Here is an 11,092-nt window from a genome sequence, read left to right as displayed (position 1 = left end):
TACTGCTGGATTTCAGGGCAGTTTTCCATATCCTGTGAATCTAGAAGAAACCACTAGATAAGCAGTAATTAATATGTTTGAAATTCATGGGCTCTCTTCTTTTAATATGAAAGAGCAAATAAAATAAAAGAAATTAAACAGAAGGCCAGTGTAACAATGAGTCACCAAATCATGAAAAACTACATATCATACATGTCTTAGATGTCAAAGGTCTGCATTAATTATAATACTTCTGTGTTGTGTAGCTTCGATTATGTAGATAAACAATAGCCAGACACTTCAAAAACATTTTATTATTTTCATGTAAAAATAGATGAGCTTTTCAGAAGAAGAGTTAATTTACAACAGTTTCAGACTGCACTGCAGTAGGCCCTGCCATACTGCAAATCTGCAGCAGGTGTTGAACAGAATACAACAGCTATTAAATAAGTGCCTTGTATTACTTTAATGGAGCCTAGAAATATGGTTGCTCAATTTCCATGACCGATATCAAATTAGATATATGGTCATATGAACATCTACTTAATGACTGGGCAGTGATTTCACAGTCTGAGGTTTTTTCATGCAAGACTTTAGCATCAAATACAATAACTCAAGTAAATTTAAGAGCATACAGATGCCTGATACGGCCAGCATGAAAATGGTAAATACAGTTTTCTCAGTGGGTCGGGAAATAAAACAGTCTACAGTATTTGGACAAGGAAAATCACTGCATTTCACCAAACGAGGCATTTTGTATCCTCTGTACATAAAATAAAATATATACATGAAGGTAGCTTCAAAAATTATTCGGAAGAAGATACTGCTGGTGTACGTCCACCATAGTGCACCTTCAATGTGAAATTTCTGCTTTTTCAGATTTTCGATGTCATCTTTATCACCAGGTTTGCATTCCCTTTTCTTCTCGTGCTTTCTGTAAGCGACATGCATTGCCACCAGAAGTGCAGGAGTGGAGACAAAGATAATTTGGACAGCCCAAAGTCTAATATGAGAAACTGGGAAATGTTCATCATAGCAGACATTTTTACATCCTGGCTGTAGTGTGTTGCAAGTAAAATCTTGCTGCTCATCTCCCCACACCTTTTCCGCAGCAACCACAAGAATCATGATTCGGAAAATGAAGAGGAAAGTAAGCCAGATCTTTCCAATGCTGGTAGAGTGTTTAGTAACACCTCCTAAGATGGCATGGAGTGATTTCCAGTCCATAGTTGTGCGTATCCTTTAGCCTAAAAAGAGGGGGGAAAGCCAAATGATTAGTGTTTCATGAATCAGAATGTTCTCTCTCAATGTGAGAGGAGTGATTGTGAGAATTATGTTTTGCTCTCTCCATTTTTCCTCTTACTTTCTGGAAATGCAGTTACTACAACTTACGTCTGCAAATACTGTGATTTTATTTATTTATTAAAAACATAAATGACATTAAAGAAGTCATAAACAGTTCTATCTATAATGAATCTTTTTGAATGGGTCTGTCCATGTGAAAAGAACACAGCTAGTACTGTATTTTTTGTTTATAACACCCCCCATTTATAAGACACCCCCCACTTTTCTAACCCCAAAATTAAGAAATCGTAGCTTTGAGAATTCAGCCTCGGGGCTCAGAACGCTCGGACATTACGAGTCCCTGTTGAATCTGAGCCTACAGGCTCCACCTCCAACAATTGGCTTGTACAGCATCAGCTGATTTCAGTTCCATAAGGCTTGTGTTTGGAGGAAGCTAAGTCTCCTGATTGTAGGAAGCTAAGCCTTGTGACGGAAGGGAGCCTGTTTACAGAGGCAAGGCATGTGCCATTTTATTCTCTTCTCAGCTAACTTCTGTGTTTAAGATGCACCTCAATTGTTAGTGTAATGATTTTAGGAAAAAATAACATCTTATACATGGAAAAATACAGTATATATAGGAACTATGAATTATGTATCACTGAGAAGCTGATATTAGCTCCAGAATCTTCCTCTATTTTTGCCTTTAGAATCCTTAAAGCAGGAATAATTTTGTGTTGTTAAAAGCTGGTTATTACCCTTGTTAAGCATTACAATTTTTGCTTCAGTTCTTCTCCATGCCTCTTCCCATCCTAAGCCATATTTCTCCACACCACATTCCCTTCCGTAGACTGCAGCAATGGATGGAAAAAAACAACTAAAACTGAAAGTTTAATTTCCTGACCCACTTTTAGTTTTAGTTCTCTCTCTCTCTCTCTGTGTATGTGTGTGTGTTGAAAACCCAAGCTGGAGAAATCCCATTCCAATGCTGAGAGTTAAATAAATTGGACACTGTGGAAATTTTCATTTATGTTTCTTTGACTCTTTACGTTAACTTTAACATCCATCAACCAGTAATTAGGTAAAGTTAAAAGTCATTATGCATGCATAATATTTTATTAGCTAAAACTTTTCATGAGACTCATCGGAGGTATGTGTAATGTACTAATATGATCAGGCCAAAACTCTTAAATTTGAACAAGATAAAGACTCTGGTGCAGTGGATCACATACCCTATACAGTGGTGCCTCGCAAGACGAGCGCCCCGTTTAACGACGAAATCGCATCCCAATGAACTTTTTGCGATCGCAAAAGCGATTGCTTTACATTGTTTTAAATGGGGTTTTTTTGCTTTGTGATGACTGATTCCCTGCTTCGGGAACCGATTCTCGCAAAACAATGATTTTCGGCCAGCTGATTGGCGGTTTCAAAATGGCCGCCGAGTAAAAAAATGGCTCCCCGCTCTTTTCTGGGACAGATTCCTTGCTGCACGGGCAGCGAAAACGGCCGCGCTATGGAGGATCTTCGCTGGATGGTGAGTTTTAAGCCCACAGGAACACATTAATAAGGTTTTAATGCGTTTCTATGGGCTTTTTTATTTCGCATTAGCATGTTTTCATTCTACAGCGATTTCGCTGGATCGAATTAACGTCATAATGCGAGGCACCACTGTACTTGGGTAAGCAACTTATGCTGGATGGCATGGTTAACATCCACAAGCAGCAGAGCTGAACCATGGGAGTCCATCTATATCTACCTTTGTCATTGTTCTCAGTGCCTCAGAGTGCTTTTGATCAATTTTGGCTGGCCCACCAGCCAAGACCATCCCTACCAGAAGTAACCACAATGAACTACACTCAGGGATACCCTTAAAGATAACATGAAGGCTGTAGCCAGTACAAACTGAAACACATGCATTATAGGAACTATATGACACTATTTTTAAAGGAACTGTGCTGGCTGTTAGGTTTACGTTCAATGTGTAGATCATGATTTTCAAGGCCTAAATGGCTATATTTAGACCTAGGTAATTAGGGTGCTTTTCCCTGTATACACTTTCCTGATCATTAAAATCTCTTGGGTTGCAGAGGATGCTTCCCTGCATTCTACCACATGGAAATGCAAAAGAAGGCCTTCTTGGCTGTAGGACTCTGGTTGTGATATGCCTTCCACTTAGGGGTCCAGCTGGTACTAACATTGGCTAGAAACATATTAATTGTGACTGGCCATGTAAATCCACTGCTGTGAACCTTGAATTGCCGCTTAAGACATCAGTGGTTGCAAACACTGGATTTTTAATTTGCAGCAATGACTAAAACTTTCTGCTTCTCTCTTGTGGATTCCTGCATCATATAAATGGGCTGTAGTGATTTAACCCACAGAAACCAGGAGAAACCTAGTCTGAAAAACCTTGAATCAAACTGGGTTTTCCCTGCTGTGCAGTCACACCCAAAGTTTTTGATTTTTCAAAATTGTAGGTTGCATTTTGCTTAAATTTAATTGTTTTAAAGTGTTTAAACTGCAGTTTCTTTGATTATATCCTGCTCTGAGATCTGCTAATACTGTATAGAGCGGATTAGAAATATTTAAATACACAAACACCAATACTTCAAACAAATATAGAAGTGGCATGTGGTTCCAGAGCAGATAAGATTGTATTCTATTTTTGTCACATGTCTACCTTCAGGCTTGCTCTTGCTGACCCCTACATTCTTGAAGTATCTAAATTATAATTATATCTTTCTGTGTAATTAAGGTCAAGCTCATTCTTAATCTTTTCATTCTCCTTGTAGCTGCTTGAATGCCTATGTCAAAAATAGCTCAACACTGAATGTCTTCAATTTACGCAGATTTTGCTCTTTGTAAGAATTTCCTACATATATAGGTATCTTATGGCTTTGTATATGCCTAAACAGGCAAGAGTAGGCTGACGTACAAAATGAATAAATATCCAGCATGTTACAACATGAGCCTTTGTCATAGTACTTTGATTGCAAATACATGCCCCAAGAAAAAGGGAGATGGTGTCACAGATTCTTGAACAGTAAAGAAGAGTTTCAAGAGCAAAGTATAATAATAATAATAATAATAATAATAATAATAATAATAATAATAATAATAATAATAATAATAATAATAATAGGTGTTTGCTGTCAAGTCAGTTTTGACTTATGCTGATTCTTTTCAGGGTTTTCAAAAAAAAAAGAGTACTCAGAAGTGGTTTACCATTCTCTTCTGGGGACATCCTGGGACCGTGCAGCTTGCCCAAGGCCACCCAGGCTGGATCTTCTAAGATGCCCAATGGGGTATCAAGCTCCCAACCTCTGATTTAGCCACCAGATATCTAACTCACTGAGCTATCCAGCCAGTTAATAAAATGAAGTTGTTTTGAAATATATAAATTTATAATTTCCTGTCAGATGTCTCTCCCTATAAGATTTGTTTCAAAAATTGTACAGATTTCAAACTGAAATATTATACACTTACACCGCGATTTATAAATAAACACATCAAATGTATGTACAGTATTCTCAAAGGCCTTCACAGCTGGGATCCAATGGTTGTTGTAGGTTTTTCAGGCTCTTTGGATGTGTTCTTGAGATTTTTCTTTCTAACGTTTCTCCAGTCTCTGTGACCGGCACCTTCAGAGGAGAGGAGTTAGAACTCTGTGTTCTGCTGTAGTGTGAGTATTTGTACAGCTCAAATACTCTGCTAATCATCTACTGATTGCGTAAATACAAAACTTTTGAAATATTTTTTTCAGTTCATATATTTTAGCCAAAACGAAACTGCAAGCACTTAAAAAAATTGTTCTCCTGTCACAAAATAATTCAATTATTTAATTCTGCTGTAAAATGAGACTTGACAAACAGGCAGTACTGTGTGTAGGTGAGCCTACTGGCATACGTAGTCTAGAATCTAAGCTATGAAAAGTAAGACATAAGTTCTACACAAACATAATGCAATCGTTTAATTCAAATGAAGCCAATAAGTAAATATTTAAAGATGGAGGTGTTCATGTTCTTCATTCATTTACCATTGTAGAACTTTCAGGTATAGAATTAGGACTATTTTATTATCTTTTTTCACACTACTTTTCCAGATTAAGCAGTCAGGTGAATTTGTTTTTGACAGACATGGAAAAAAAAGAAGAACAGAAAAAGAAGTGTTACAACTCAGTCTGTGAGGGAACACTGGGAATGTGTTAGATGTCTGGAGTATTTTCTCCTATCTCTCCCCACCAAAAAAAAAAAAAAAAAAAAAAAAAAAAAAAAAGGGAAAAGGTGAGAAAAAGGAAACAATATAGAGATTTACACAGTGTGAAGAAAGACTATAGTAGGAGCAACAAGTATAACAGAAATAACTGCATATTAGTGTCTAACACAACAAGGAAACAAGTTTCTGAATTCAGCTATTATTTAGGAAATTTTGTAGGCTATACAGCAGTTCCTCTGCAAGATACTTCTCATTAAATATATCTGCTACAACAGATTCACAAACAGAAATTCTGTGTGGAGGTACATCTCTCTTTGTGGATGAGGGAAAAGACTTTTTCAGGAATCTATGTCAGACTCAGTGCCTCATCCAATGTACAGAGAAGTTCTACTGCAGGTATTACAAATTAAATTTATTTGGATACGCTGCTGCACCTTCCCCCCCCCCCCCCCAAAATAAGCATTAGGTGTCTGGCTGCAGAGCCACAGGTTGGAAGTTTGATTTCCTACTGTGCCTGCTGCAAGTAGAGCCAGCCTGTGTGGCCTTCGGCAAGCTGCACAGTCCCAGAATGCTGCCAGAAGAAGGGAATGGTAAACCACTTCTAAATATCCTCTACGTGGAAAACCCTGAAAATGGCTGCCGTAAATCAGAACTGACTAGATGACACACAGTTATTATTATTACAGATAATGTAAAATGATTAACATAAAGAAATCACAAAATGAAAGCTTATCTTCATACCACATCCCTTTCTACTTCTTAATTGTTTCCCTTGGAATAATTTGGAGGGAAAGAATAGTAAGAAAACATGTAAATGCAAGGATAGAATAGCATGTAAATTTGTAATTAAAAATAACTGCAATTGCAAGAGTCTTTTAAACAGGAATAAGTTTTGATGTATTTTGACTTCTACTTCTCTTGGAAGAAATTCCACGCTAACATTGCAGGCAAAAAAGAGTACATGACTTATTGAGGCTTGTTGAAACATCTTAACACTTCTTTCATGAAAAGAACAATTTATTCAGTGAATGACTAATTGCCTTGAAGAGGAGTAACTGAAGAAAAAAAAATCTTCACCATTCATTGAATAAACTTGGAAAAGTGGTTTTAAGTAGAATATCAATAGATATGGTAAGCTATAGGTTGAAGCCATTCAAAAAAGAGAAAATAAGTACTGTACCGTATACTAAAGCAAATGACAAGGATGTCCCTAGGAAGCACTGTCTGCTGGGAATGATCCATAGAAAATAATGAGAATTGAGAGTGGCTATGGAGCTGCTGTTGTTTGCAGTGGGGCATCCTTGCCATTCGTTTTAACCCAGGACAAGGGTAGTGGGTCGGCAAGAGAGGTACCTATTTCAATTGTCTTCACACCCCTTTTCTCTTTACAGGCAGTGATCACTGAGGCCCTCCCAGCTGAGCATCTGAATTACAGCCAACCTGATGGTAAAAGAAGAAACGGAACCTGCAAGCGGCGAAACGCCCATGACTTGAATGACTTTTGGGCAAAGAGAGATCGACTGAGAAAGCCGCGTTCCTCGACCGACTTGACTGGGCATCCCTGCGCGTCCTCTCCGCGCGCACACGCGTCCAGCCGGCTTCACACACGCTCCGTAGTGCCCCGTGGCTCCCTCCCAGGACGCCGCATCCTTTCAAACCAAAGCTGAACTATTCAGCTGGGTGTCTGCCACAAACCTCGCCGGTTTGTGACCCTTCGGCAACAGACAGGTTTCCTCCACATTTTTCTCCTTAACGCCCGCGCATCGACCGAATTTGAGCCGGCGGAAGCCCTTCCCCGCCTGCCTTCAGCCCCTAACCAGACACCCAGTGTGCGTTCACATGCTCTGCTGCCCTTTCATGCCGCCCAAGAACGGCCGCAGGGATTTTCCCTGCCCGGGGAACCTCATCTACCACTAAAACACAGCTTTCCCCATCTGCAGACATTAAAACAACTAAATTTAGGAAGGGGGGGCGGGGAAAATGTCCTCCCTTCCTCTCCCTCCTCCCCCACTTCGCGGACACCCGTGGCTCCAGCTCGTCTGGTGGTTCAAAAAATTGACCATTGGCTTTAGGAGAGCATCGGCCCAGCAGCGTCCGTCCCCATCACCTTTCTCGGCCGTTGCGCGGGCGAGGGGACGAGTAAAGCCTTCACAGACCAGCGGCGTCCAGAGAAGGCGTCTTCGGCGTCGCTCTTTTGCACTGTCCGGGCAAAAAAGGGAGGTCCTGGCCGACCGGTCCTCTTGGGCTGCCTTGGAAGCTTTTGTTTTGCCTTGGGCACCTGAGGCGGGTCTCTGGCGACGCCTCCCCGAGGCGCTGCTGAGGAAGAAAAAAAAAGGCGGGAAGAACCGGCGCTACTCACGTCCCTTTCCTTTCCAACGGAGTTCTTTCGGCTTTTCTCTCACAGTTAATGGGAAAGGCTGAGAGTCGAGACGCTGAGCTACGGTAGCTCTCGCAGGAGGAGCCCTTCACGAGCTTCTTTGAATTAGGAGTAATTCCTACGTGAACGACCGTGGCGAAATGGCGTGGAGTTGAGTGACACGGATACTTGGCATAGTTGCCGCTTTTGGCTCCTATAATAAGTGGAAATTCGGTAAAAAATTTAACTGAATGTGGTTCATGAACGGGTCAAGGGGAGGCGCCTTTCCCCTTGACCCAAGCCTGCAAACTGATGAATTTCTGTGGTATAACAAACATCTTGTTTCCACTAGTGTCAGACTCTAAAGAGGAGAACAGTGCTTTTACCTTCATGCTTTCTGAAGGACAGGGAAGATCCTTCGCTCAAACTCCAACTGAGCAACGAAATTCCTTGGGTGATCGTGGGTCATCCACTACCTCTCAGGGGTTGCTGACAGAATAAAAGGGAAGGAATAATTAGATCCAAATGATCAAAGGAGTAATAAAGACAAGTGCTTTGGGGCCTCTCAGTTGCTAGGGATCCAGGGTTGCTACCACACAGCAGTAACTGAGCTGGTTTTGAATCTGTTGGTCTGAAGAGGAGATTATATGCGATCAAGTTGCTTCTGATTTATGAGAATGCATCAGGAAAAGAGGAAGATCAACTCCCTAAAGGAAACAACAGGCTTGAATTTGTAGGAGCTCAGTGTGAGTGTTTGGTTTTAGGCTCCTCTTTCTGTTCCAAAAAAATCAGTAGACTTTTGTTGCTTCAAAACAGGTGAAAGATTTATTGGTGCATTTAACAGTAAACAAGTGTCTGTGGCATAATTATGAATCTTAGCTCCTTCTGCCAACTGGTCCGAAGGGGGTCTCCAATTTTCAAGCAGGAACCAGTTGCCATAACTATTGTTCCATGATCCCGGTAGATCAGCAGCAACCCAGTCTTTCACGGTCTGCCCCATCGTCTCTCGGAGTCTTGATCCTCCCAGGGTCCTCCCTGTAATTCTTCTTCCTCATACAGTATCTCTTATTCTCCATTCTAGCCTCTCTTTCTCCCTTTTCTCTCTACTCTTTCCTTCTCTTCTCTCAATCTCCGACTCTCTCACCTCGGCTTCTCCCCCATAAGTGGGTCTGGAGGTGATCTCCCTTCTTCTTCTATAATCCGTCCCCTCTTTAGGCACTCTCAGCCTCTCCCATAATCCTGTCCAGGGATCTTCCATCCACACCCATTCCCAGCCTGAGGGCAACTGCCTTTCCTTCCGTTTTACCTCCCGTGTTCCTGCCTCAAACTCCACCCTTCTCTTCCTTTCTTTTCTTGTCTTTTCTTCTCTCTCATTGTCACACCCTGCAAGTTCTCAGTCAACTCTTCTATTTCTCTCCCTTGCTGAGCTTCTACCACAGGTTTTGGTGCTGGCTGGGGTCTCTCCTCCTTATTCTTGTTGTAGGGGAGGGACGGCTCTCCAGAGAGTGGGGCATCCCTCTCGCCTTCTGTCTCACACTCAGCAGAGGTGTTTAGGACAGAACATTCTGGAGATAACTCATTCATTATTATTGTTGTTTAGTCATTAAGTTGTGTCCAACTCCTCGTGACCCCATTGACCAGAGCACGCCAGGCCCTCCTGTCTTCCACTGCCTCCTAGAGTCTGGTCAAATTCATGTTGGTAGTTTCGATGACGCTGTCCAACCATCTCGTCCCCTTTCTCCTCTTGCCTTCACATTTTCCCAACATCAGGGTCTTTTCCACTCATTCATAGAGTCCCATAAATTGGGGATGACTTGACAGAACATAACAACAGCAAAAATTAACCAATGGCCTCTAAAAATCCTATAATCCTTAACAGTCCTGCTCTGATCTTGAACGCTCAAGGCCACCTTCCTATGCTGAGTCAATCCATATTAAGTAGGTCCTCCTCTTCTCCATCTCATGTATGCCTTCTACTACTGCTGCTGTCCAGTAGTTGCTTTTAAGGATTTTCCAGCCATGTCACCACTGGAAATACTAATTCTGTTAATATTGCCATTAATTCTTGGAGATAGTAGATAAATCTTAAACTGGTGTTTCAGCTTTGATTTTTCCTCCTTGGATGACCTGGCTAGGAGTCCAGACTCACAATGGAATCTAACCTCTTGATGGAGATGCTTTCAGTTTCCCTGACACACTCAAACCTCCTCCTGTATTAAAGTGTGCATCCAAGAGGGAGCATTCAGATTGAAGGGATAAAAATAAAAGGGAAGGAATGTGGTCATATATAAGGATTGCTATGTTGTGTCTATTGTACTTAATCTCACTTTTAATTTTTTAATTTTTTGTTTACTTATTTTCATCACTACTAGAATAGGTTGCATGTGTGGATGTACTGGCATCTAATGGTTGTTGTGGGTTTTTCGGGCTCTTTGGCCATGTTCTGAAGGTTGTTCCTAACGTTTCGCCAGTCTCTGTGGCCGGCATCTTCAGAGGACAACACCAGAGCACAGAGTGCTGTCCTCTGAAGATGCCGGCCACAGAGACTGGCGAAACGTTAGGAACAACCTTCAGAACATGGCCAAAGAGCCCGAAAAACCCAAAACAACCATTAGATTCTGGCCATGAAAGCCTTCACAAATACAATGTACAGTACTGGCATCTGTTTTTGGAACTGCTCCAGGACCCCAACCACCTTAATTCACCCTTGTGCACCACACTGAAGTCCCTGTGAAGGAAAATCAGAATTACAGAAACACGCTAAATTATAATGATAGCATATGTTTCGGCAGTACAGACTGCATGTGGAGATTACCATACTTACTTTGGAGAAGCTCATTCACAAAAATATCTAGAAACAACCATGCAAACGTTATCCTTTCTACTTTCTGCTATGATTGCTCTAATATGGAGCCGGGCATATTCAGGCTTGGAGAATCTCCTCGTACAACAACAAAACGCTGAGATATATGGACCATGAAGTACAAAAGATTGATATTTAGATTTAATTAATTCTGGTCCCAGGGAGTTGTTCTGAGTATTAGAATTGATCGGTACTCTTAGCCCTTCTGTACAAAAACTACTCCCGGTCACTATAGACTTGCTTCATTTCGCCAATATAATTTAGAGGGGTAAAATTTTTGTTGCTTCTGTTGTTACTCAGTTGAGTGTTAAAAATTCATAGCTGATCTAGCACAAATCACTCAAACATAGTCCACCTGATACACATCTACCTTGTTTCCACTCCTAGTCAGAGAAACC

General features: G+C 41.2%; 1 protein-coding gene across 4 annotated transcripts; it reads right to left on the bottom strand.

Moving 5' to 3' along the window:
* Positions 1 to 273: 273 nt before the first annotated feature.
* Positions 274 to 8,314, bottom strand: LOC110083544 (gap junction beta-2 protein). Of its 4 annotated transcripts, none has more exons than XM_078390048.1 (2): positions 8,218 to 8,314; positions 274 to 1,226 (listed from the first exon to the last, which is right to left on the bottom strand). In XM_078390048.1, exon 2 carries the CDS (start codon positions 1,204 to 1,206, stop codon positions 523 to 525), a length of 684 nt encoding a protein of 227 aa, XP_078246174.1. In that variant the 5' UTR covers positions 1,207 to 1,226; positions 8,218 to 8,314; the 3' UTR covers positions 274 to 522. The 4 variants fall into 4 exon arrangements, with proteins under 4 accessions (XP_078246174.1, XP_020657692.2, XP_078246173.1 ...); XM_020802033.3 differs by lacking the exon at positions 8,218 to 8,314 and adding an exon at positions 7,583 to 8,059; XM_078390047.1 differs by lacking the exon at positions 8,218 to 8,314 and adding an exon at positions 6,941 to 7,569.
* Between the last annotated feature and the right edge of the window lie 2,778 nt (positions 8,315 to 11,092).

Source organism: Pogona vitticeps, chromosome 3, assembly GCF_051106095.1.
Source record: "Pogona vitticeps strain Pit_001003342236 chromosome 3, PviZW2.1, whole genome shotgun sequence".
Taxonomy (NCBI): Eukaryota; Metazoa; Chordata; class Lepidosauria; order Squamata; family Agamidae; genus Pogona; species Pogona vitticeps.
This window is presented reverse-complemented; position numbering and strand designations above follow the sequence as displayed.